Source organism: Hypomesus nipponensis, chromosome 17 (assembly GCF_054491055.1).
Source record: "Hypomesus nipponensis isolate SF chromosome 17, ASM5449105v1, whole genome shotgun sequence".
NCBI classification, from domain to species: domain Eukaryota; kingdom Metazoa; phylum Chordata; class Actinopteri; order Osmeriformes; family Osmeridae; genus Hypomesus; species Hypomesus nipponensis.
Window position 1 is genome coordinate 18447501 of NC_140377.1, and position 27200 is coordinate 18474700.

Below are 27200 nucleotides of genomic sequence, written 5' to 3' on the forward strand. Positions count from 1 at the left end.
AACTATGGCCCACTGTCTGGTACGCTTGACAGCACCACAATTAGGTTCCCTTCGACACTAGCTGACTACTACTGTAGCTATACCGATTAGATCATGTTTCCAGACAGGCATGCTTACCCAACATTATGGGGCTGAGACTACGGGCCATTCCTCTTGACAGGTCGTATATATACAGTTGTACACTGTACTTCATGCCATTTTTATCCATCACGGTAAACACGATCAGTTTATTCGCCGGTAGTAGTAGTGTCTTGCAGCCCTTTTGTCCTGAACTGACAGCTGCAGACCTGCTGGTTTTGCTTTTCCGTAGTCAGTGTAATGTAAAACGAAAATAACTGCGAAATTATTTTAAGGTTGCCTAAATCGGCGTTAGACGTATAGCTCTTAAAGGCCGACGATTCAAACACATTCCTAGCGACAGTGGTCTCTTCTACCTATTGCAAGAAGCTAGTAAAAGCTAGCTAGCTAGCTGTTAGCTAAAACAAGGTGCTTTGGCGCCTCCTTCGGGACACATTGACGATAACCATTCTAGTTCTTGATAATTAGCTAGAATCGAACATCGAACATGCTGAACGTTCTAAACAAGATGGTCGTTGTGTTTTCTCCTGAAAGAACCAAACAATGCTATTAAAACAAACGTAATTCATGTTGTCAGGTCAAGTCCTTGGCTTTGTTTTGTCTGAAAGAGATCTGTTACAAAATCTAAATAAATATATCAAATGAGTGACCATATGACCGTGTGATTTCTAATACATTCATACATTCACCCACCATCCTCGTATACTGGGAGATAATTGCTTTGTGTTAAGATCAAAGTATGATAGAACTTGCAACTGAATCAATGCTTGAATGTGTCTTGTTAATTACATGGCGTGGACAGAGAATCCGAAAGTGAATAGGTGTGTTCGACTTCATGCCCGGCTGACTTGAAGCTGAGAATGTCATTGGCTGCTTCAAGTCAGCTGGGCTGCAGGCGCTTCGCGTATGGAAGCAAATCAGTGCCTTAATGTTTTGAAATTTAAAAGGCATCAACAACTTAATATTGAAATTTAAACAACACTGAAGTCTCATCTGAATATATTTCTATGTAAAATAAAATTCAGGTTGCTGAAATTCGAACCAAAAAAATCAATCTTAAAAATTCAACTAGCCTATAAAAAACTCGACCCTATCAAATTCGATCCGAAAATTTTCGTGCTGAAAAAATTAGAGCCTAAAAAATTAGAGCCTAAAAAATTCGACCCCTAAATTTTCGAGCTTAAAAAAATCTGATTTTTAACATCCGGGATATCGAGGACTGGTAGAGCAATCGAGCCTGAATGCAATCGAACCAACTTCTGACCTATCAGAGCATGGTTGAATTTTTAAGATCGAATTTTTTAGGCTCGAGTTTGAGCAACCTGAATTTTGTTTTACATTATAATACGGGTGGTTGAAATCAGGCGCTTCCAGGCGCTTCCAGGCGCTTCCAGGCGCTTCCAGGCGCTTCCAGGCGCGTTGCCGCGCTTCGGCGCTTCGCGACGCATCCAGGCGCTTCCAGGCGCTTCGCGGCAGATCGCAGCCAGTGTGTCACATGCCTAAGACAATGCGGTCTACCGGGTGACATTCTCACTCAAATTTCAAGACGTGACCCAAATCAACATTCTGATGTGACAGATCAATGGAGAATCGCTTTCTCTTTTAAAGGCTGTCCTCCTTGATCTTTTTGGTATTTTTAAATCTAAGTAGCCTATGATGTGTTTTATCAATCCATGTAATCCTCTAGCCCTTATATAGCCAACCTTTTCCCAGTTTTCTACCACCATGTTGCGGGCCCATCCCAAATGTTTACAAACAAATAATTGGTTTGAAGGATTATTAAGTGTTCTGTTGATAACCTTTACGTTTGAAGGCTTGTGCTGCTAGATTCTGAAAACATTCTCACTATCTCTGCCTGCCGCTGGCACACTCGTGAGTCATACATGAGTCATGCGTGTGGGTGTATGTGTTCTGGCTTGTTTGCTTTTCCAGCCATCCTCACTTCACTACTGACTATAACAACAGCTTGTTAAAAAACAAACCGTTGTTTGTTTTTATATGTAAAAGTATGTTTGCCCTTTAGACCTCTTGAGCAGGTTAAAGATGGGAATGTAAAGGAATTGACCAGGCAACAGTTTTCACTCTGACCTCCAACAATCAACACTCCTCTATAATTTCACTGATCACCTTGGAAACAGTTACCATGACACCCAGGGCCCGTTGGTGATGCAAGTAGGCTACTACCAGGTGCAGAGAACTGTGGCTGTGGCCGGCTTGATGGAAGTTTGTTCGAGAACATTGATATTGCAGGGAGAGGTAGAATGAGCTGTATATATCTATATACCGTCCATCTATTAGCCTATGCATTCCATTCATTCATCTAGCTATCCATCCATTGATTCATTCATCAATTACATCTACCTACTACCTACCCATTTATTCATTAATGTATTCATTCATCCATCTATCTGTAGTACTTTCATCCATCCTTTCATCCATCCATTATATTCAACAAGGTTTTTTTTCCATGTTTTTGCTGGGAGACATTGTTTTGTGTGTGCTGTATGTGATGTTTTTCCACTATCGCTGTCTACATTGTAAATAAATATTAGAAGAAAATAACATTCTTTATGCCATTCTACACCTTAGGCTGTGCATGATTTAGCTGAGGTAATACCAATAACTAATAATATACACTGTTGGGAGAGTGGGTATTTTCCAATCAAAGAGCAAAGGGCTTTCATTTCCAATGCAGATTGCAATCGTTCCTGTGTTTTTAACTGTTATGTAATTATTTGCTTCAGACTTAAATGTTGATTCAAATAAAAAAGGATGGCTGAAAAGATATCTACCTTTCTCAGCTGTGACATCGCACCATTGTCAAAATTGTGATAATAAACATATGAGAAATTTAAAGCAACATGCTTTTTTAGGCGAAACGTCGTGGCCTATATTTTGATCTAGCTTCCATAAATAGGCATATGTTTAAATACTGAGGAAACGGAATGTTTGAGCGGTACATCAAAACAGCGGTGCACCTTTGCAAACGTCTCAGAAGTAGGCCATATTATTGTTGTCCCATCCTTCCCACCATTTCAGTCTTTGCGCTCTGCTCTCATTTGCGTGCGCGGACTCGTGGGCACGCAACTTGGGGGCTCGGCGCATCGCAATGGAAAGGGGGCGCGCCCTAGCGAAGCACGAGCTAGTCAGTGTTGTTGTGTCGCAGATTTTAAAAACTCAGAAAGAAGCACAGTTTTAGCGCTCAGCGTAGGAGATTACCTGCATTTGAGGATGAAAGAAAAACCCAAATACCATAGAACGGGTTCAAATGGAAAATTTCGATTAGTTCAGTCGCTACTGCAAGTTTTTTAAGAAATTATTATTTCTTAGGAAACGAGAAAAGAACAGTGCATACACTCGCGTCCTACTGCGTGCTGCCAGTTCAGTGTATGAGGGATGGAACTGTCATCCATAGGAGAACAAGTGTTTGCAGTTGAATCGATAACCAAGAAGAGAGTTAGAAAGGTAAGAAATGTTACCAAGTTTGTCCATAGTTAGTGTTTCCAATATGCAGAATGTGCTGCTGCTTAGTCTTAAAAATACATTATGTAGGCTACTGAACAAAAGTCCTACGCAGTTTTTGTATCAGTTAACGCAAGAGAACATGTTGTTGCCTAACATTTTATCTTGTAAGAAGGACATTCTATAGCCCCTATTAACTATAACGCAATTGTTTGACATTGTTTTAATGGTGTGACTATGTTTAAGGACGGAAGAGAAGTGCCCTTTTGAACATCGACTGACTTTATTTTTCAGGGAAAGCTTGTTTCAGCGGAAGCTTGTTTTAAAGCAACTTACGCTATTGTAGTAAAATGTTAAGGGGGTGTGTTTGTCTATATCGATTCGCCTCCGCTGTAGGGATTACAGCCATATAGCCGATCCGTGCTGCCAATGTATGGAAGCTACGCAGTTTATTTGTAGGTTACGCCAATGGGAGAATCAAGGGGACACAGATGAATGGGGATTCGTGAAACTGCTGCGTAATGTTAAGTTGAATTCGAATCTGCTGCGTAATGTTAAGTTGAATTCGAATCTGCTGCGTAATGTTAAGTTGAATTCATGCACATCTCGGAAAACATTAGGCTATGAAATGCCCTTTGGCCAATTTAATTTTTGTGGTGGTATTTTGTTATTCATCCTAATGTATTTACAGTTCGGATGATTATAGGTTTTTGTAGGCTATGTGATGTTGCAACATCATTCGATAAAGAGCAAGGCGCGTTGCACATAATGGTAGGAGGTGGACGTAAATGAGACCTTAGCTGCACAGCGCGTTGCGCAATACCAGTTGTTTACATGTTACCATGGCCCCACCTATTTCCATCACTAGTGTTGTAGACGTGCTGCTACATTATTAAACCCAACCTATACCACATGTGCGACCACGCAAGTACGGTAGTGCTGTAGGCAACCGAGACCCCTTGTCATTGACGTCATCCTACACGATCTCCATTCGAAAAGAACATTCTCCCAATGATCTCCTCACCGTACTTGCCCATTAAAGAGACAGTATTTCTTTTTTTGCACCCGTTGAGTTAGGCATTTTTATTGTACTAGAATCCAGAGTGCGTTTATCTTTGAGATGTCGTTTGCTCTCTGTCTCAGGGTAACGTGGAATACCTACTGAAGTGGCAGGGATGGTCACCAAAGTAAGTGGGGGACGCCATTATCTGTTCATGAATACCTGTGTATGAGTCATGAATGTGTCATATGTCTCACATCTGAGAGCTCCTTGCACACAATGTGGATGTATTCACATCCACAATGTGGTATGTGTTTGATAGGTACAGTACTTGGGAGCCGGAAGACAACATTCTAGACCCACGTCTGGTTCTGGCCTATGAGGAGAAGTAAGTCATCCTGAAGGTGTGCTGATAGTGATAACACTTCCAGAGTGAGACCTGTCGGCTTGAGCCTAACGTCTTCTACTTTCTCTGTCATCCTCCCTCTCTCCTCAAACACCCTCTTTCTCACACTTCCTTCATTGCTATCCTACTCTCTTTCTTTTTCTCTAACACTCTCTCTGCAACTCTTTCTCTAACTCTCTAACTGTTTTTCCAATTTTTTCTTTCTATCTCTAACTCTCTTTGTCACTAACTCTAACTCTCTCTTTAACTCTCTCTCTTTCTCTACCTCTCTTTCTCTTTCTTCTGTCTACCAGGGAGGAGAAAGACCGGGCTCTAGCGTACCGGAGGAAAGGCCTGAGACCTCGAAGGCTGGTCCTAAGGGTATGACACCTACCTTTGTCCTTGTCCAGAGACACTCTTCCATAGCCTATTATACAGTATAGGAGACTGTGGTGTTGATAACATTACACAGCAGTAAATAACAAAAGCTCATTCAGAAGTTGTTACATGACAGTTGTCTTTGTTGTCCTGGGACACACACGGTATGACTGAGGCCAGCGGGGCAGATTTAACCTTGTGGATACGGTATCACTCTTGTAGAACATCTACGCCATGGATCTCCGCAGCTCGCACAAGGAGAAACCCCCCCCTCGCCTCCGGCTCTCCCTCACCCGCTCCTCAGTAAGCTCTGATCCGGACCAGGGCGAGAGGGCGGGCATGCTCCGCCGCCTGGCGAAGCGCAAGACCAGGCAGAGGGCGTCCAAGCTGGTGCCTGACAGAAGCCCGCCCCAACTGCAGACTGCCTTACAGAACCCCGTGGAACAAGGCTGCGGAAGCACCGAGGAGAGGCAGGAATCAGAATGCACCACAGAGACACATGATGACAGTCTGTATGGTTGGTTATCAGCGATTGTGGGCTGTCAGTTGAGCATTAGTCAGTGTTCTTATTCAGGATTAGTCCACTTGTTGGTTAATTTTGTTCAGCACACTATATCTGTATCCTTGTTTTTACAGGGCAGTCAGAGTGCAGTTCTCCTCCTGTTCTGGAGCGGGAGGTTGAGGTGGACGACATGATAGGCAGCATGGAGGAACAGAACCGGGACATGGAGATGATTGACAGAGTGGAGTACTGTGGCTCCCCTAAGGAGTTGTTGCTGGGCTCAGCCTCAGAAAAGATGACAAGGGAAGTGATTGTGACTGACAGGTCAGAAGGTGAGGCTTCCGACCTCAGACAGGAAGAAGTTATTGACCTATCCGAGAGTTATATGTCTGTACTGGAAGGGCCAGAATACATTGTTATGAGCAACGCTTCAGACAGCGTGGTGGAGGTGGGGGACGATATTTCGGAGGAGAAAGTATCAGAAAGCAACTCAGAAGTAGAGTTAGGGAGCGAGGAGGGAAGACAGGGTAACACTCCAGTAGAGGAGGTGGGAGCAGGGGGAGAAGAGGGAGAAGGAGCCTGTGGTACAGTGGTCGAGGGTCCAAACACCTGCCCCGGGGTGGTGGAGGTCAGGGAGGATCTCACCAAACAGGTAGACCAGTTGGAGAAGACAGAAATCCTGGACAGTAGTGCCTCAGCCTCAGGGCAACCAGGTAAAGTGCTTGTGACCAATGTGACTATCAACTCTCTGACTGTGACCTTCAAAGAGGCCCTGACAGCAGAAGGGTTCTTCAAAAGCTGTGGGATGGAGGTCTGAGAAAATGAGGGAAGAGAAAGGAAGGAGGGGGGTGGTGGAATGGTTATAGCTGAAATGTAACTAATGTTGAATTTACCGTTCATTAATTGCCATGTATATAATCATGTAGTATATAAGCGTAATATAATTTAAAAAAAAGTTGTTTACAAAGCTTAGATATGAAATGCATACTACTTCCTATATGTTGAATGAAGAATATTTCCCTTTGGAAAAAATGGGTGGTAAATTTGACTTGTGGTTAGGTTTTCAGGAGAGTAGCTTCAAGTATTAGAAAGACTGGATTAGGGAAAGTGCAGCAACTGACTCCAGAATGTCATCTATTACTACTTCCAAATGATAACTTCTACTTCCCTAGTCTGTTGTAATGTTAAGAATATAGCTAACCTGCTAATTTCAAATGTGTTCGGGGGCTTGTTTCAGTCACTCCCTTTTTTAAGAAAATGTTTTTCTAAAGTCCTGACTTTTCATCTATTCTATAGTCATTTGTGCACCCCCTGCCACTGACAAAATACCCTGTTATATCTTTGAAAGTTTATTTTCATTACGAAGGAATACAAGGTGGTCAATGTTACCTGAAGGCATAGAAGCAGATGAGCATTTCAAGGAAATTTGATGCGCTATATAAATACAAGGGTGTTGTGTTGCTGTTCTGTCTTTTATTAAGGATAAAATGATACCTGGTTCTATTTTTGTATTACCAAATTGATAGTTCATTTTTGTCATGAAGCCTTTGTGCATTAAAGGAGATCAGTTGACTACTATGCTACACCGTAGGAACCGTAAAAACTAGGATAGATGAACTTAAGTCGTAGGTCTTTATCGCATGTCACATGTACTGTATATGCTAATTTAAATTACGTCACGTGTCAGAATGAGTCTTGTCATGACTTGTCAAACTTTTCTCTATAACAAAAACCTTCCTTTTTTGACTGTATTTCCAATAAAGACACACTTCAACCTTCTTGTTGCCAAGACATACTTACAGTTTTTCTCCATTGCTTTGGCTCAATTCTTGAAACAGAAATTACATTCTCAAAGCTCCACGTGCAGTTTGCAAAATAGCCTATATGGTTCAGCACAACTACATAGATTACCTTCAAAAGGTAATATCTTACCCAAAACAGTTAACTCATGCTTCAAAACCAAATCATTTTCTCATATAAATAGTCAGTGCCCCCTAAATGAAAAGTTCCTTCTCGATTGCTTTGGCTTAACTCAAAAAAGAGAACATTCTCAAAACTTTAAATCCATTGGCCAAAATAACCCAGATGGTTCAGCAAAACACCATGGAACACCTGCAAAGGGTCATCTCTTTCCTAAAACAGACAACTTATCAGTCAAAACTAAATCCTTTTCTCATCCAAATAATCAGTGCCCCCAAAATGAAAAGTCCCTTTGGCATTGTGTAAACACTGCAGGTCAAAATGTTTAGATGTATTGTCAGTATGGCAGTGAACCTTAGAAATATCCCTTATGTGCACTGTGCTACAGTTCCTGTAGTAGATGTTTTCTTTCCAGAATACAATGTGTCTCAATCTACATTTACATTAATTCATTTAGCAGATTCTTTTATCCAAAGCAACTTCCAAGAGAGCTTTACAAGAGTGCATAGGTCACTGATCATAACAACGCGATAGCCCCAAACATTTCGGGTAACCAAAACATGAAGCATACATTGTGAAAAACCCAAATACAGTAAGTGCCAAAGAGAAGAACCATAACAGCATGTAGCCAAACAAGTTACAACTAAACAACATGAACCTCAAAAGTGCAAGAGTGTACCTGTAGAAAAGCAAGCAACAATACTGTAATGTATGCTTCATGTTTTGGCTAACCACAATGTTATCTCGTTGTTTAGGATCATTGACCTAAGCACTTTTGTAAAGCTCTCTCTTGGAAGTCGCTTTGGATAAAAGCTAAATGAATACATGTAAAATGTAAATGTGTATCAAACAGAAAAAAGATTACAATAATTCAAAAGTAGCCTACAAGGTTTCACATCACATATCGCATTTACACTGCCATCAAAATTGTAATTGCCATACATTATGGTTACTGTAACAGGAAATGTGTACAGTACAATATACTGTCATACAATAAGCACATCAAAACTAACATTATGTATAACCTACACTTGTAGTATGAGTAACTACAGTAAGTTTCAGGTAAGTGACACTTTCCTAGTCAGAGTTAGCAGGGGGTGCATTACAGTAAGCCAGGCATGAAATGCACCTCCTCTATTGTCTGTTCTGTATATCCCAGCATCAAATGATTCCTTTTGTACACTGAAGGGACTAGTAGGAGTAACCACGGTACTTTTCAGGCATGTGACCCCTTCCTAGACAGAGTTGAAGAGGGTGCATTTCATGGCAAGAAGGAAACACATACAGTAAGAAAGTAAAGCAAAGCTGGAGTTTCACTAGTTGTCGTCCTCACTCTCCTGCTCATCCTCGACAAATGTAAGCAAGTGAGGCCCTACCAAACCCTTCTCATGTAGAGGGATAAGATCGGAGTGCAGGCGGTCCAAGGACACCAGGAGTGTCTGGGTATTGTATGGGCCAAGACTGGGAATGTGGGTGACTACACCATTCTCTGATATGGCAGCACAAACAGTGATGTTTCCCCCGAGCTGGCCTGGGCAAGTCTATATATTTGATGGAAGCATTTATACTGCTGCATTGCTCCTGTCAGCTAACTAAACTTACTGTGTGATTGGTGATAGGATGTGTCCCCTTGTTTTGTAAAGTTCTAGTTACACCTGACAATGACTGTAAGCAGATGATCCAAGAGATCCATATTACAGTATATACCATGATGTTTTCATGGTATTGTGTGCCTGAAAGATTTTGACAGTGGAGTGAACTATTGTGCAGGTGATGATGTACACAAGGATATTATGCCAATATGTTTTGCAGAGAACAACCACTTGACTGAGAAACAACAGTCAGTTTAGACCAGCAAGATGTTTTCAATTGATAGTTGGCCTAATTGAAGGCAATTATACCTAACCATTTCAAAGATGTGCTAAATCATTTGAAATGTGTGCAAACTGTAGGCAATTGCACTTGTCATTTACAAGGAGGTGCTAATACAATTGCAATTTGATTAAATGAATGAAAAATTCCAATCTGTTGTGAACAAGTGCCCAGCGGTTTGCACGTGTGGTTTTGAGAATGTCATTTCTGTTTCGTGAAATGAGCCAAAGCAATGGAGAAAAACTGTAATATAATCCTTTTGCACAGGTGATTTTTTATTTATTTATTGTTTACGTAATATACCACCATTGTGCCACCCAATTTGACCACTAGGGGTCATGTTTCACTTAGGGATAGGAACACCATGTACCCCTGCAGAGTACTGCTCTGCTTAGCCCTTTGTCCTAGCAGTAAGACTTGGCATGTGTATGTGAAGTGAATTTTCCAAACACTGCATTACAAAGCCACCGCTCAGTTGTTCCACAGACAGACACAACTGAGTCATTGTAAGATAAACACCCACTCGGCGTACATCATATATTTGTCATTTTCATTTTATTATAAAAAACAGTATTCGAGTCCACAGTTTGTGTATTCTTTGTACAGTAAAAAATATTAAATTAAACTCCCAAAGTTCTGAGCAGAAAGATAAATTGAGAAGGTGGGGTTGTCTGGGGAGGAGTGACAGCGATTCACCCACGGGTGGGGTGGGGGGGGGGGCTGGAGGAGAGCGACGGGGGTTGCAGCGGGACCAGTGCATTCGGAGCTCTTAAGCTGGGGTGAGGGAAGGGGAGGGTGGGTTCAAGTCCAGAGAGAGGAGCAGCATGGAGGGGGTGAGACAGGGGGCGGGGATGTCTCCAGTCCCTCCCCCACCTCAGGTCTGTGCAGTACAGTCATGTAGGATCCGTTCCCAGAGCAGAAACATCCTACCACAACACTGGTGGACTCTCCTCCACGCCCACCCCGTGTTCTCTTCTCATTACAGGCACACAGGTATGCACCTCCCACCTCCAGTACTCAACAAGTGTCTTTAAAAGGAAGGAGTGCACACACATTCAAGAGGGGGCTTGTTTGTAAGAAATGTCCCTTCCAGTAAAAATGTCCAATGATGGGGCATTTCCATGGTAGCAGGCCTGTATCCATTGGCCCCACTCCCTGACGCCGACAGCAACACCCGCAACCCCAAAACACTGACATTTATTCCAGGTTGGATAGGCCCAACCTATGACATAGCATGTGAAATGAAATAACCACTCCCCCCGATTTTAACATCCAATAACAAAAATATATTTCTATGTGAATTGTAGCAGTCTCAGGGTATATACCAACCAACAAACCGTCCCAATGAAAAAAAAAAAAAAAAGAAAATAAATAAAGTCAAGCAAAACCCAAACATTTAAAGGAAGATATGCATGATGTTTGGATTCATAATTATAACAATAATAATATTATCCACTTCACTCTGCAAAACTGATAAGACAGACTGAATGGAGAAAAAAAATACAATTAAAAAAAGTCAATTGCATTCAATCATTTGCTCTTTAATTCTTAGTCACTTTTAAAATCTTAAAAACATTTCTTAAAAAAAGGCAAATACTCCCATAGTCCTCCAAACCCCAAAAATATCACCTGTTGTATTCTTTAGGGGAAAGAGACCATCCCCCTCTTTGTACACAATTGGCAAAAAAATATATTAACAGCAATAACTTACCATTCATTTATTTTAATTCATTCATTGACTTGTTGATTTATTGTTGCATCTCCCATAGGAAGTTCAGTTCAATGTATCTTTATTGAAAACATTAAATAATAACATTAAAAGTATAAAAAAAGGCTAACACTGTCCTAGGCGAGTGCAGTTCTGCAAAGCAGGAGGCGAGTCTCTGACACCCTACATGATGTCTAAGGTGTGGTTAAGGTCCTGGCTGTTTCCAGACAGCATATCAGCCCCCCCGGGTCCATGAATGCCACCCATCCCACTAAGCTGGGACAGCATGGCGTTCTGCTCCGACCCAAACTGGTCCATAGAGTTCTGCTGCTGCTGGGCCGCTTGCTGCTGCTGTTGTTGTTGTTGTTGTTGTGGGACCACCATCCCAGGGTGGTGCTGGTTGAGGTGGCCCGGGTGCGGAGAGCCCGTCTGGGTTTGAGGAGAGATGTGGTGGGGGGAAGGCTGGGGCTGCATGCGGGGGGACGGGCTGGAGTGCGGGGGCTGAGACTGGGGCCGCGGGGAGGGTTGTGGGGAGCGGACCTGGTTGCTGAGGGAGCCTGCGCCCAGAGCCTGACCCTGGAGATGGGGGTGGGGCGACTGGGCCATCTGCTGCTGTGGGCTCATAGGGTTACTGTGCTGGGCTGGGGAGCCCCCTCCCAGGTGCTGCTGCTGGAGCAGCCTCTGGTGAATAGCCTGCTGGAGAAGGGCCTGGGAGGACGGTGGCTGGGGGCCTCCCTGGGGGGGCTGCGGCTGCTGCTGGGGGCCTCCTACACCGCCACCGGGCCCCCCGTCACCCGCCTGGAGGCCTGCCATGGCATTCTGCTGCTGCTGCTGCATCTGGAGGTGGTGCTGGTGCTGGAGCCTCTGCTGGAGCGCGGCAGCCTGCTGCTGGGATACCGTCCCTGGGTAACCCTGCTGCTGCTGGCCAGGCTGACCTCCAGCCACCTGGGGAGGAGGGGGGCCTCCAGGAGGGCCCTGACCCTGTTGGGGTGGCTGCATCCCAGGCTGGCCCATGTAGCCCTGGCCCTGAGGGGGCTGGGGCTGTTGGAACTGGGCATGGTTCCCCATCTGTTGTTGTTGTTGTTGCTGCTGTTGTTGTTGTTGTTGTTGTAGGTGCCGTCTCATCAGTAACTCTCTGAACTTGGGGTTGATGTTGGCCATCTGAGGGCCTTGTCCCGGCATGTTTCCTGCTTGCTGCTGCTGCTGCTGTAGAGCTGCAACCTGCTGCAAACCAGCCAGCATTGGCCGCTGTTGTTGTTGTTGCTGCTGCTGTTGTTGTTGTTGCTGCTGCTGCTGTTGTTGTTGCTGCTGCTGCTGCAACTGTTGCTGTTGTTGCTGCTGTAACTGCTGTTGCTGGACCTGCTGTAACTGAGCCATGGAGGGCATGTTGACATTCACCCCCTGACCCATGTGACCCATTCCAGGCTGGCCACCTACAGCGTTGACATTCACCTGCTGGCCACCCATGACGTTGGCCCCGGGTAACCCTGCTGGTCCAGGCCCTCCAGGGGCCCCTGGCCCTCCCTGGGCCCCCTTGTACTTGGAGGCCCTCTGCTTGATGAAGGCAGCCATGAGCTGGGGGTTGGAGCGCAGGATGTTGAGGACCTGCTGCTGCTGGAGAGGTGAGCTGGGGGAGCGCAGGGTCCGTAGGAGCTCCTGGAGGGCCGCTTGGGGTAGGTTACCACCCCCGGGCACCACTGCTGCACCCCCCGGGACACCCCCTCCAGCCTGCTGCACCATCCCTATAAGCGCATTACGCCCCTGGACTTGCTGTTGTTGTTGTTGCTGCTGCTGCTGCTGCATTTGTTGTTGTTGTTGTTGCTGCTGCTGCTGGGCAGCCACCATGCCTGGATGTCCCATCTGGTTCATCATGGCCTGCCTCTGCTGGGGCGGCATGCCCTGTCCGGCCCACTGCTGCTGGGGGTTCTGGAGAGGAGGGCCCCCTACCCTCTGTTGCTGAAGCTGGACCTGGGCCTGGGGGGGCAGCCCAGCCTGGGGATTAGCCTGCTGGGGCTGCTGCTGCATGGGGCCAGGCCCCACCATCATCCCTGGAGGCCCCTGCTGCTGCTGTTGCTGCTGCTGCTCCATGTGAGCCCTGGCCGCCACTGCTGCAGCCTGGGCCTGGGGGGGCAGGCCCTGGGCACCTACCATACCCACTGCCCCGGGGTGAGCCATGCCCATCTGCCCCTGGGGCTGTTGGTGGTGGGGGTGCTGGGGCATCATACCCGCAGCCTGGGCCGCCTGCCTCTGCAGTGCCATCTTCCTCTGGGCGTCTGCCACCTGTTGGATCTTCATGGCGATCTCCACGGCTGCCGGAGGTGGGCCGGACTGGGGCTGCTGTTGCTGGGGTTGCCCAGGCATGGAGACCTGGCCTGGGGTAGGCTGCTGCTGGGTGGCCTGGGGCTGCTGCTGCGGAGGGGTGGCTGGGCCCAGCCCAGGCTTGCCCTGGGACTGGGGGTGGAGAGGAGAGGACCCTGGGGGTCTGTTGGCATAAGGGGGCAGGTTGTTGGGGTGCTGAAGCTGCTGAGGGTTGGGGCCCTGGTTCTGGTTCTGCTGCTGTTGGACCTGGGGAATCATCTGCTGCTGTTGCTGCTGCTGCTGAGGAGAGCTCATCATGCCCCCTCCGCCCTGTTGCATCTGCTGCTGGAACTGGTGGTGCATGTGGTGCTGGGGGGGCATGCCTCCACCCTGCTGTCCCTGCTGAAGCTGTCCTTGTTGAGGCCCGGCCCCGGGGCTGGGGCCCATCCCTGGCTGTGGGCCTGGAGGTAGACTGCTGGGCTGCGTAGGGGTCTGGGGCGTCGGGGGCTGGGTCCCCACCGAGGTGGGGGTGCTTGGGGCTGTGGTGCCGTTGTTCCCTGGGGAGGGCAGGCCTCCCACAGGGCCTCCTCCCCCGGCTGGCTGGCCTACCCTCTGCATGCTGGCCATCCTCCTCCTCAGCATCTGGGCCTGCTGGAGGCGGTGCTGCAGCTGCTGCTGCCTCAGCTTGTGCTTGATGTTGAGGCAGAAGGGCACGGGGCACTTGTTCTCCTGGCAGTGCTTGGCGTGGTAGCAACACAGGGCGATCAGCTGCTTGCAGATGGGGCAGCCTCCGTTGGTCTTGCGCTTGCAGCCCTTGGTGTGCTGCACCACACGCTTCATCTTCTGGCAGGACGGCAGCGAGCAGTTGGCGTTGCGACACTGGCAGGCGTGGACCAAGGACTGGATGCAGCGCTGGATGCTGAGGCGGCGCGAGTCTCCGGGGCTCTGGGTGGCAGCGGCGGCCTGGCTGTTGCTCTCGTCGTCCAGACCCAGACCCAGTTTCTCCATCTTGTGCTCGTGGCCCTTGGTGTTGTAGCAGGTGCCACAGAGGTCATAGTCCTGGGGAAGGAGGGAGGAGTCAGTATTTATGTATATTATCTGTGAATGGGGAGTTCAACCATATGCCCTTATTCCTGAACATAGATCAAATCTCATACTCATACCATTAAAATAGAACGATCCAACGTCTAATGCTTTACTCAGTCCCCCCAGGATTTCGCAGGCCTTTTTTGTGATAGTTGCGACAAATTTCCTGATTTCGCAGGCCTTTTTTGTGATAGTTGCGACAAAATTCCTGATTTCGCTGGCCTTTTTTGTGATAGTTGCGGGCAAAAATTCCAGATTTTGCGGGAGCTTTTCCAAAAGGGTTACGATGAAAGTTGCTGTGTTTTTTAGGTGTTTGTTGCAATAAAATTGCGGGAGCAAATGAAAGTTGCAATAAAAAGTTGCGAATTTCTTTGTAATTTTAATTGAGTCATTGGTTGAAAAATAAGTAATTAACAAACATTGATTAAATAATAAAACTAGGGTGACCAGACGTCCTCTTTTACCCGGACAGGTCGTCTCCGAGACCTAAAGAATGTGTCCGGCACGGATTCCAAAATTGTGCGTGATTTTGCCTCGTCGGATATTTATGTTTCTCTGGGTCTTTCACAAACTATTACGCCCTTACAAGTTTTGGAAAGGGTATCTCCCTTACGTTCCACCTTCTTGCGCAAGCACTGACTGTAGAGAGAACTGTCATTTTAATCAGATAGTGCAGCATGCAATACACGACCAGCACTACCCCCCCCCCCCCCCCCCCCAATTTGACGCGACGAAGTGTCCTCTTTTTCACAAACTCAAATCTGGTCACCCTAATAAAACCATTGAGAAATTGTCCCCTAAGTAATCTTACCAACATGCCAATTTTCATCATATCCAATTTGTAATCCATATCCAACCAGGATTTACATTCACATTGAAGGGAGGAATCTCCCTTTTTTAACAAAAAAGATTGAAATCTCTATCTGTCTGCAATACCGATCTCGGCCTCTACACAACTTCGGCGCTCTCACGCTTGCCAGGCATAGACAGTAGAAGAAAGCACATGCAGGGATTGACTGGTTGGGCAACCCCGGATACAAGACTGTTAACGGTGTGTTTTTCGCCTGGAAGTCTCTAGAAATCTGGCACCTTATTGAACAAAATGAAAAAGAATAAAAGAGTTCACAGACACCATAATGAATGCGTCGTTCATCAGGCAGTAATACAGTACGCGTTCAGGTGCAACCCTGGATTTAACTAGCCTGGCTCTGCCCTCCTACGTACTTCCGCTCAATTTGGATTTTGCTTCTGTACTAGGTCTGGGAGCTAGGCTCTGAAGTCGGTTTCCAGAAACCAATTTTTTGTAGGTCCAATCAGCGAACAGAGGGAGTGGCTGAGAACAATGACGTTAATGTCGTGCACTTGTTTGAGTAGTTCAGTAATGGCGGCGGAGAAAGATGCGAGTGAAACTATTCTGCGGTTGTGGTAACGCTGCCGAATATAAGTTAAAGCTGGAGCAAGTACGTTCCGGAGTTTTGTTGGTGGCCATGATGTTGTGGCCCTCCTCCCCACGGGGTTCGGGAAGTTTGATTTTCAAGCTACGGCAGCTAGCTCCATTACAGTAGTGGTGAAGGAGTTGGCTAAGGCAAACGGTTGCGATTGGTTATGGCAAATCAGAGTGGCTCTGGGCGGATCCAATAGTTTTAAACTTCAACAGAGGACCCGCCTTCAAGGAAGTTAACGTTTGTCAATCGAGAGATCCCAGACCCTCTGTACAAATGAAATGTACGAGGGTCTGGTTAGGATTTAACCCCTACTGGAGAGAGTTGTGGGAGACAACGATGATTGGTCAAAGTAAAAATTGCAGTGATTGGTTAAAATTGCAACTTTAAGCTGCATTTGCGGGGAAATTATTGAATTTGCGTGAATTGGTGCAATCGCAACATCGCTAATTCCTGGAGGGTCTGTTTACTAAGCCAAACTATGTAATACTATCTTCATTTTTATATTTCTTTCATTTCTTCTCAATCTCATGGAACTAAATCCCCCCCTAACCCCAACTCCATCATCCCTCCCTCCCTCCCATATCCATCCTCGCTTCCTCATCTTCCCCTCCCTCCCTCCCTCCTTCATCCATCCTCCGTCATCTATCAACCCCCATCCATCATTCCCCTCTCCATCTCCCTCTCCCAACCTTATCCCTCCTCTGTCTATCCCCCCCTCCTCACCTCGCAGACGGTGCAGTGGAAGCGTGTCTCCACGTGGTGCTTGCATTCGTTGCAGGTGTAGACAAAGCGGTCCTGGCTCTGGTTGTGCAGCTCTACCAGCATGCACATGGAGCTCCACTTAGCCCTGCGCAGCGAGCTGAACTCCAGGTGCTTGTCCCGCGCCAGCGTCAGGAAGGCGTCACGCCCATCCATCAGGTCGCACGCCATCAGGGGGTCGGGGTCCGTGATGGGGGGCAGGGAGTTTGCCGTGGGGGCAGCGATAAGGCGGATCACAAAGAACACCTGCAGAAGAAAATACGAGAAGATGAGAGATGGGGATGATGCCAGCGGCTTTTGTGTGTGTACACTGTACTAATTGCTACGAGTCATAAGAAAGGTTTTACTGTTACAACAATACACTTAACAGGGATGCTCCACGTCCAGAAATGTGTGTGTGTAGGAGAGTGTGTATGTGTTCAGAAGATAGAGTGTGGACAGGAGTTTGAGTGTGTGTACAGGAGAGTGTGTGTACCAAATCGCTACTCAAACAAAAAGGTACAATAGCAGGTATTCTGAAGTTACAGTAGTACCGAATCTACCCGGTACCGATGCAGAGTTGGGAACTTTTTAAAGTAGTATTGCCAAACAAATCTCACCCGAATTCACTGGTGCCAATCTGAAAAGACGCTCAAAGTCGCTAGTTTGGTCGCTAATCACCGGAAGAAACTTTTTTGTTGCTAGGGAATGCGAAAAGTCGCTAAATTGGCAACACTGGACAAGCATAAAATGCCGGCATGGTGACAAGCAGCTGATGCTGCGGGGGCTGCACTAAAACTTGACGACAAGATAAATGGAAAGATCCAGGTATAGAATACTTTGGGTGTGAGGCAGATGACCATGGAATTATTTTGGATCACCAAAAAGGAATTTGAAGAGCCCAATGAAGCAAGTTGAATCCACTCTTTCTACTTCTTACAAATTATGTTTAAGATTTTCAATTTTTTTGCTATACAAATGATCTGCAGAGTTTGCTTAATGTCTACACTCAGTCCATACACGTTTTAGGCCTACATGCATTTTGATTGTATTCATGTTTTGTTGTCATAGGTAGGCTACAGACATGAATTGTTCAGTAACCTGTTTTAGTTTTTTGCTTTGGTATTGAGTACTGTGAAATTGTACTGGTATTGGTACGGACTACTAAAGTTTTGGTACAACGACAACCTTATTGTGTGTACAGGACAGAGTGAGTGTGTATAGGAGAGTATGAGTGTGTGTACAGTTAGGGCTAAATTATATTTTCAGTAAAAGATTGTTTATTTAAGTCGTTTTGATTTAATTCAACCTATTTCAAGGGCCAACAATAATGCGATTTGATCAGTGCACTGCTGTAGCGCTAGACGGTAATGCTCCCGTATGCAATCCAATAATAGACGAGATGACACGGTGCTTATGAGAATGTCAGAGCGCAAACAAAGCTGAACTAGCATAGTGTTTTCCAAAATGTCAAACAATAAATGCTGTTGTGTGTAATACATGCAGGGTGGAATTTGCATTTTGTGGGAGCACAACGTGCATGTAGAAACATCTCGGCACGAGAGGACACAACTAGCCGGGATAGCTGCTGTTAGCGACACCAGGAGATAAAAAAAAAACTCTGAAATGGGCTAGCTGTATGTGTACTCTACTATTTTCCTGCTACTAACACCGTAGCAACATGTCCACAGACAGCGGTAGACAGTAGTGTGTGTGCGACCATTTTAATAACACTTTCGAGTAGCTACAACTGGAACGCACTTCGTGTTAAATCTTTTTATTAGTGAATGGAAATAAGAAAAAAACTACAAAAAATAAACATTATTGCAGTAAAGTGATACTTTGGTTTGCATAAATGAAAGCGATTTAGCATAAGGAGTCGCGACAGTTTTTTATATCGTAACATTAGAAAGGATGAGAGAGAGGAAATGTTAAGACTTACGGAATGTATAGTTTATCCCAAAATAAAACATCTCATGTGACATACAAAAGGATATATTAGGCAGAGTGCGGCATTGGTTACTAGTTAATACAGTTGAGTAAACAGTGAATGACACAGTCTTGATTGGTCTATTAATCGTTCTAATAATCGTTAAATTAGTTGATTATCAAATAAATCGTTTGTTGTAGCCCTAGTGTACAGAAGTGTGTGTGTGTGTTATAGTGTTGTCACAGTACCGGTAACATTTTTGTAGTTGATGCTAATACCAGTGAAATTTCACAGTACTCAACACAATTTTCAATACCAAAGCAAAAAACTTAAATAGGTTACTGAACAACTAATTTGTTGACAGTAACAGTCACCTACAATATCTAAGGCTGGAGCCAACTTATGACAACAACAGAACATTAAAGAGGTTATTGACTGAAAAACCGAGTTTAATTGTCATAGTTGAATAACGACAGTTCAGTGGGTAAAATACACTTACAGTGAACCTCAAAGTCCATTGACACCTCTTTCCTATGCAAATCTCACAATTTGAAACTACCGCTGTAAAATGGTATGTTTCCAAAAAAACCTTTGTAACGTCACAAAGGTGGCTCCACTTTTTTTGGCCCTGGTCTGTACCTTTGTCACACCCTAATCTCAGGCTTAGTGTAGATCTCAGACACTAGTTTAGCTGCGTGCTGTACTTCCACGGGAATTACAAAGAAAGACGTTTGGAAGTTTTTCAATTATATTGAAAATGGACCACGGTCGTAAATGCAGTGTTCCAGGCTGTACTAGGAATGCTGACACTTTTCACAATCTTCCCAAGGAACCAAACACTCGACGGGCATGGCTGATGTTTGTCTATGAGAAGACTCCTGTGAAGTTCGACACTCAATTATTCATTTGCTCGAACCATTTCACCAAAGACAGTTTTGAAAAAAGATTGGCTAAGAAGCTGTTGCTGAAAAAAAGGTGCTGTTCCGACCGTATGCTCATCACAACCGCAAGCTGTATGATTTTGTTGCTGACAGTAATTAGCAATGCTAACGTCTCCTGTGTCTAGCATAGGTAGAATGTGTGATGATTTAGTTTATTGGCAATGGGTTAACGTTATTTAATTTTCCTTTATTTGCGATCAAATGTTTTCATTTTCCTGACTGTGTTTCATTCGAATTAATAACCTGTGTTGTCATGTAAATCTAAAATTCACGATGCATGTTTGGCTATGTTGCATCTTTGGTTTGTTTATAACGAGCAAAGCTGCGGAACAATCAGCGCGCAGCTCTTCTAAATATTTATGAGCATTCCATAAAAATGTAGAAAACCTCTCGTTTCATTCTAGGGCTATTTCACAGGGTTGCATTAGGGCGCATAGAACAGCACCCGGGCCATTTTCAGCCCAACCAATGTTACATACCCTATTCTGAGACCTTAAGAAACAGTGTGAAATACCCTGTAAAATCAGTCAATGACCCCTTTGATACAATCACAATGCATGTAGGCTTAAAGGCAAAAAAAGGTTTGTGGACTGAGTGTAGACATAAAGCGAACTCTGCAGATGACTGTTTATCTGCAGAGTTATGATTATTTATAAAAAGTAGAAAAAGTGGATTCAACACCCTTCCTGGGCCTCTTAAATTTGGATTGCACTATCAGTACAAAACGTAAATATTAGTGCTGTCAGTTAAACGCATTATTAACGGCATTAACTCAAACCCATTTTAACGGTGTAAAAAAAAATTCTTGCAAGATTAACATTCTTTTTTGCCTAGCAAACTTTTTCTTTTTTTTTTTCACATGCTGTTGCAACAACTACTGACGTTAGAAAAACTACAACATCACACTGGATCTAGCAAGACCGGAAAAAAGGAAACAACAGGCACGGCGCACACACTTGTTTGGGCTTGCGAGCCGGCTAAAGAGTAGTAGGCTAACGTTATGTTTTGAGTGGATGGCTAGCGCAAGACGCCAAAATGGATGCCAATAAGATTCTGAATGGAAAGTTTACTTTTAAAAAGTTGCCAAATGGGTCCATTGACAAGACTAGCCTGACATTGTCATACCCATAATTGTAGTCAGAATATGAGTCTGATAACTCTTCGTTGGGCTGTGACTATGGGGCATGTTTCAACCGAACTCGTAAAACAAATGCCTCTTCGCTCAATTGGATAAACCTACAATCAATCATGGCAACGTAATATGTTGATTGTTGAAAACAAATTCAACCCAAGCGCTCTTTTGTGACGTTGTTGATTACGTTACTGTTGATCATCTGTCCATCATCGTATAAAGCCCACCCTGGCAATTTCATTGGTCCGCCCAGCTTCTGGTTCTATATAGTTTGTCCCCAATACGAGCCCCCCCAGACCCAACTTCTCGACCAAATTTTTGTTGTGGGCGGGGCTAAGTTGGGCTGGAAGCCAGGCTTTGACAAGACCAAAGTGATCTGTGTGTTTTGTCATTGTGAACTGATCGCAGCACGTCCAGTCTGAAATACCACTTGATGGCCAAGCACACAGCTGATGCAAATTCTCCGCCCCCTCGTCAAAGCCAGGCGATTGCAATGTTGTTTTAAATTTAAAAAAAAAAACATTTGCACCAAGCAATCCGATCCACTTTTCCATGTTGATAAAGAGCATTAAAATGAGAACAGATTATGGGACAAAAATAAATCAAGGGACATTTATAATAGATAAAAATGTGCGGTTAATCGCAATTAAATATTTTAACCGTTTGACAACACTAGTAAATGTACATCTCAAACTCCAAAATGCAAATTTCGGCAAACCACATAATCTAAAAGCTTCTGTAAAAATGTGTTAAACCTGTTGTGCCTTCTCCTTTCATATTCACCCAGTATTAGGTATTGCATAAGGGACCATAAAGAACATGAACGGTGATGTTTGCAAATTGGTTTGTGGTGATCAACAATGTTCTCATTGTCATCTGCCTCACACCCAAAGTATTTCCATACGTGGCTCTTCCACTTTTCTTGTCGACAACTTTTAGTGGGGCCCCTGCAGGATTAGCTGCTTGTACAACTGTTGCCAATTTAACAACTTTGTCGTTAGATTTAGCGTCTTTTCACCTTCCTAAGTGACAAAAATTCCCATCTAGCGACCAATTGAATGATTTCTGAGCCACTAGTGACTTCTGGTGAGATTTCTTGGCAACACTGTGCTTGTCAGTGCCCAACTCCATGGGTACCGAGTAGACCCACTACTCGGTACTATTGTAACTTTAGAAATTCTGGTATTGTACTTTTTTTGGGGTTTGAGTACCGACTTGGTTGGTAAACACTAGTGTGTATACAGGAGAGAGAGTAATACCTCCTTGTGTTTCTCCATGGTGGCGTAGAGCTTCTGGGAGAGGTCATTGGACACGTTGGGCATCCCCGGCTTCTTCTTGTTGGCTCGGCTCAGACTGCTCTTGTTCTTGCTCGTCTTTTTACTGTTCTTCTTTTTGGCATTCTTGCTGTCGCCTTTCGTGGCCTTAAAGAGACAGAGGGGAGTTTAGATGAACATTCATTCCTGTAGTGTCTACCACTGCTTCTTTGCTGTGTTCATTCGATAGTGCAGCAAACCCCATTAGGCTACCTAACCTCGCCTCAGGCGTGCTTGCGGACACCGATACCATAGCCCTCCCCTCCTGCCGTGTTCCGGCGCTTCCCACTCACATCGATGCTCTCGCTGGAGGTGCTGTTCTCCTCCCTCTTGCGCTCCTCCTCCTCCTGCTCCAGCTCCTTGATGCTCTCCTCCAGCACGTTGGGCCAGAAGTCGCCCTCAAAGTACGGCAGCTCCTTGGCGCTGGTAAGACGGTCCTCCGTCGCCTGCTTGAAGATGTCCTGAAGATGGGAGAGAGCGAGAGAGAGAGGAATCAATCAACGAGCAGACGGTGTGTATTGGCAGTAGGGTTGGGCGGTATGGCCTAAAATATGTAATATGTATGTATATTTTCAGTTAGCAGATGGTACCGTTCGAATCGCGATTCCATCTGAAATACTGCTGGTGACAATGTGAGTAGACTAGGCTAAATGCTCGCAAAATGTCACTAGAAGAGAAACACTTAAGGGGACGGTCCCATCTGCAACCGACACAAGTGAGCACACCCTGCAATTTCCCCAGAGATGGTACCCTCTCGAGTTTTCCTTAGACTTTCATGACAATGTAATCCGCGCCGCTGTGGCTAATCTACCGCACTCGGACGGATTTGGATAGGGTACGAAGAATGTGCTTTTTGCAGTGCTTTGCAATGGAAGAAGAGCTCATATGTAGCTTGTATGGGATCACAAAAAAACTTAGTTCAATATTTGTAGTGAGCTAGCTTTTAACAAATGATTAACCTACATGGCTGAATACTCGATTCTGTTGGACTACAATACACATTTCACAATTCCAACCTGGCATCATTGCTTGCATGGCTACTCTTCCATGCGGCATTTTTTACGTTGTTTGGGTTCATACAAAGCCTGAGAACAGGCTATTCCATCTGTGCAATACTGATTATGAGGATACGAAACACTGCCTGGAATGTTCGCTTAGATTGATTACGATATTTGCATTTAAGTTCTGTGCTGTAATTTTATGCCATGACTGATGTGAATGGGGTTGTGATAAGTCTTACTTCTGGAAGGCTCTACCGTGGTTAGCACGGTATAGTCAATATCGTAGGCCAAATTCATACCGGTATATTTCTATATTGTTCATACCGCCAACCCCCTAATTGGCAGGCCTGTGTAGGACAATCTGTGCCAATTATTCATTCATCCTCCTTTCCTCTCCTCTCCTCTCCAAACACACACACACACACACACACACTGACCTTGTAGTCATGTACAATGCGCTCGGCTACAGCCTTGTCCAGCATCTTCTTGTACCACTCCTGCAATCGTTTGGGCTTGGGGATCTTCTGGTCCATGGGGTGACAGTGGAAGATGTAGTCGTCACCCTCACTGGGAGGGCATGCCCAGATGTGACCTGTGGTATACCTGATAGGAACGAGAAGAGGATTTCATTTCGGAGGTGCAGTCAACGTCAACATATCCATAGGTCAGGGGACAACCAGTGGATTTTGGTTGTGTTTCTATTAAAAGTTCATGTTTTGGCTCAAAAAACGTGTATTAAGCAACATCTCTTACCCCAGCCTCTTGACGTACTCCAGGTAGCCTATGAGGATCTCGTGGTAGACACCTGTGCGCAGGTGTCGAGGCTGGAAGAAGTGCACGCTGTCCAGATAGGAGATGTAAACCCGCCTCTGATTGGGCGGCGGGCAGTCCGAGCCGTACTCCTGCACGTGCATGCCGAAGAAGCAGACGTCGGCTCCGTCGATGTCCTCGAAGGCAAACAGAGCCTTGGTCCTGTAGGGGAAGGACTCGCACATCTCCCCACTATCCACAAACCTAGAGGGGGACGGGGGAGACGGTCAGCGAGCACGCCGGCACGCACTACACTTAAGCAATAAGTGTAGAACAGGTAAGGGGGTTTTCGGCACTCCGCTTCGCGTCGTGTCTAACAACTCCCCTTACCTGTTCTAAAATCAGCGCAAAACACGGACTCGCGGGGCTTATTGCTTTTCTAAAACTGTTACTACAAATATTTAATATGGTTCGCGGGGCTTATTGCTTTTCTAAAACTGCTACTACAAATATTTGATATGGTTTCATAAATAAAAACACAATTAAAAACAAAACAGTTTAATAATAAACCGTCATTCTTCCGCCACTACAAAGTATAGTTCCTACATAAATCGTTGCCACGCAACAGCCAGATGGACACCTTTGCCGTCTTTTTTTATTTGAAAATATTCGATGCGCAGTAATATGGAATGTTAAAGAATGTTATGAGGACAACCTGTAAGGTTATGCTGTATTTTACAACGGCATGGAACGCGATATAGCCAATCACAATCAAGGATGGGAACAACCAGTTTTAGAATGTTTATTCACTGTCTCAGAACGACACACAACTGGAGGTGTATTAAAAATAATCTCTCTTTCTCCTCCAATCATACACTGAGACAAACCGTGCGGCTTCCTCTTGAGTGTAAATTGGACCCAGGAAGAACAGTGACCCCTGACCCCCCTCCTCCCTCACCTGGACTTCATGCCCGGCTTGACCTCCACCACCTTGTCGGAGACGTGGACCACGCGTATGGTGACGTCACCAGACTCTGGGTGGTTCAGGCGCTTGAGGTAGTCGTTCACCCGTGTCTCCAGGAAGGTGCCCAGCTTTGTCTGGGGGAGCCCTGGGAGAGACAAAGGCCGAGGGGAGGGAGGAAGAGAGAGGAGAAATATAGAGAGAGAGAACAGGAAAGGAGGAAGGAAGATGAGAGAAAGAGAGAGCATATTTAGAAGACCAGCCACATGTTTGGAGGAAAAGCCAGCTCGGTCCAGTATGGATCAGGGGGTGTAACTGTCAAGTTCTTCAGAGTTGAGGGGTAGACTACCAAGGTCTGCTGACATTTAAAGCCCAGGTACAGGACACTAATCTCTGAGGCTGACTAAAGGGCATGTCAGTAGCACGCAAACATGTGACAGCAGCTCAACTGCACCGCAGTAAGTCATCTGGGCACTTTGTCACTCCTTCAACCAAATCTGAAATAGCGCAATGACTGCATCAAAGGGCTTTTCTGACCTTAAAAAGGGGTCAAATAACGAGACTTCATAACAAGAGAACTGGTTAGACTCGTTGATTTGAATATCAGGGCAGAGGATGCCAGTGTTGGGGGGTAGACAGACCGGATATCAACACACTTCCCTCATAGTCCCTCCCACTTTTGACATACACACTCCATGCGCTCAGTATGAGTGACGGCTGACAGGTTTGAGCTGATTGGTTCGTCTCCGTAAGTGTCAGCCTACCTGTGGCTTCCTAAAACCATCAGCTGCATTAGGTGAAGAAGGATGGGGATCACTGAGTATATCACCAGGGAAAAGGATGAGGTACACCAAAAACTTGGTTAAATGCTCGCAAAAAAGTAGCATAACAAGAAACAAAAAATTGCCTACAATCATTGCCCGCGCGATATTTACAAAGGCTGGAAAGTCGCTAGTCATTGTGAAGTAAAAAAAGATTTGACAAAATATCTTGGAAGAGACATAAAAAAAGACAAAAAAGAAAAAGGTGGTATCGGGCATTCATTCAACTGCCTGAGAAAACCGCGAAAAGGCTGTGAAAAATGGAATTGAGAAGAAGGACCCTAGGCCTTTCAGAGTGTAGCTACAGGCCTGGAAGATATGAATGAAACCAAACCACGAGGCTGCCTGGGAGTCTGGCAGCAGTGCGCTAGTCTTAGGACAGGCTTCTGAAAGGGAAAGACAAGTTTGGTTACAGGTAACATTTTTGTTGGGGGGGAGGGGGGGGGGGGAGAGACACGGAGGGAGTGGGTTGAAAAAAAAAGAAAGAGAAAAATATATTTTGTGCGTTTTATCGATCCACTTGATCTCGCAAGCTGTGTGTGGTTCTCCCATGGCGAGAGGACTGCCACCGAAAAAAAGAAAAAGAAAAAAAAGAACGATTTCTTAAACGGAAAATGGTCCCTGTGAACCCAGAGGAAGAAATGTCATAAAAAGATTCAGTGTCCGTCGAAGGCAAATAGTGCGTTTGCTCTTCACAGGAAATAATTGCTATACTTGTAACCAATGGGCTTCCAAATAGATTAGTGTGTATGTGTGTGTCTTGGTTAAAACACTGAAATCTGGGACAGCGTGGAGATTAGAACATAAAAATAAAGGTTAAGCGAAGGAGAGGGAGGGGAGGGGGAGGACGGACATGGACGGACACCCCAATGAGTGATGGTTGTAGATGTGCGCCCCCCCGTTTTTCACTTACTCCACTTACTTTTGGCCGCGTACTTGTTCTCTTTTCGTGTCTTATTTGCCTTTTTAAGGCAACTGTCACACACAAAGCTGAGGAGAGGGGAGAACAAGAGAGATTGGTTTTTCATGTTTCCATTGATCTCTGTCAGTCGTGTCTGAGAAAGGACGGCATTCACGGCGGCAATTTTGTCATATAGGACTGGATAAGATGGGGTGTGATGTCGGAATGTTTAGTATGTGTATGAAGGCAGCTTGGCTCACCCTGCCGGCCATATGGTGTCGTTATGAAGGACACAAATCTGGTGCATTTTACGACCGCAGTCATTACATTCCACAAGCCTACACAGAGAGAGAAAGTGAGGGAGAAAGATAAACGGAGAGCGAGAAAAGTCCAGAAAAGAAAAAAGAAGAGAAGAACAAAGACCATTAAGCTATGTGTCATTCAACAGAAATAATCGTTCTTTTTTTGCAGAGGGATTTTCAATGAAGTTGGATAGTCTGGTGCTTGAATACAAACAATCCACTGTGCTGTAATACCTTCTATCTGATGACAAGACACGAACAACAACAACAACAAAA

The 27200-nt window shown here is 45.2% G+C and overlaps 3 protein-coding genes across 6 annotated transcripts in view; 1 reads left to right on the forward strand and 2 right to left on the reverse strand.

Annotated features, from left to right (window-relative positions):
• desi1a (desumoylating isopeptidase 1a) overlaps positions 1–880 on the reverse strand; it is a 6264-nt gene extending 5384 nt beyond the window's left edge. The window contains exon 1 of the mRNA XM_084676524.1: positions 118–880. Coding sequence (XP_084532650.1) covers positions 118–208 — 91 coding nt within the window. The 5' untranslated portion in view covers positions 209–880. The remainder of the gene's footprint in view (positions 1–117) is intronic.
• A 2352-nt stretch (positions 881–3232) lies between these two features.
• On the forward strand, positions 3233–7583 carry cbx7a (chromobox homolog 7a). The gene is made up of 6 exons (XM_084678633.1): positions 3233–3543; positions 4684–4727; positions 4863–4928; positions 5240–5306; positions 5526–5820; positions 5940–7583. The coding sequence occupies exons 1-6, from the start codon at positions 3475–3477 to the stop codon at positions 6620–6622; spliced, it is 1224 nt and encodes a 407-aa protein (XP_084534759.1). The 5' UTR covers positions 3233–3474; the 3' UTR covers positions 6623–7583.
• A 2552-nt stretch (positions 7584–10135) lies between these two features.
• The window catches only part of ep300b (EP300 lysine acetyltransferase b), a 34890-nt gene continuing 17825 nt past the window's right edge, over positions 10136–27200 (reverse strand). For 2 of the 4 annotated variants that reach the window (XM_084678403.1, XM_084678402.1), the window contains exons 22-30: positions 26883–26960; positions 26644–26711; positions 24898–25048; positions 23943–24203; positions 23627–23792; positions 22482–22649; positions 22135–22296; positions 16858–17139; positions 10136–14662 (exon numbers count right to left, since the gene is read on the reverse strand). In XM_084678403.1, coding sequence (XP_084534529.1) covers positions 11489–14662; positions 16858–17139; positions 22135–22296; positions 22482–22649; positions 23627–23792; positions 23943–24203; positions 24898–25048; positions 26644–26711; positions 26883–26960 — 4510 coding nt within the window. In that variant the 3' untranslated portion in view covers positions 10136–11488. Of the gene's footprint in view, positions 14663–16857; positions 17140–22134; positions 22297–22481; positions 22650–23626; positions 23793–23942; positions 24204–24897; positions 25049–26634; positions 26712–26882; positions 26961–27200 lie in introns of all 4 variants that reach the window. The other 2 variants (XM_084678401.1, XM_084678400.1) reach the window with 1 other exon arrangement.

Bases quoted from the DNA above. Each gene is read 5' to 3' on its own strand.
- cbx7a (XM_084678633.1), top strand. From the start codon at position 3,475: ATGGAACTGTCATCCATAGGAGAACAAGTGTTTGCAGTTGAATCGATA. The intron at 3,544-4,683 runs GTAAGAAATGTT...TCTCTGTCTCAG, and splicing joins CCAAGAAGAGAGTTAGAAAG to GGTAACGTGGAATACCTACT. The intron at 4,728-4,862 runs GTAAGTGGGGGA...TGTGTTTGATAG, and splicing joins TGGCAGGGATGGTCACCAAA to GTACAGTACTTGGGAGCCGG.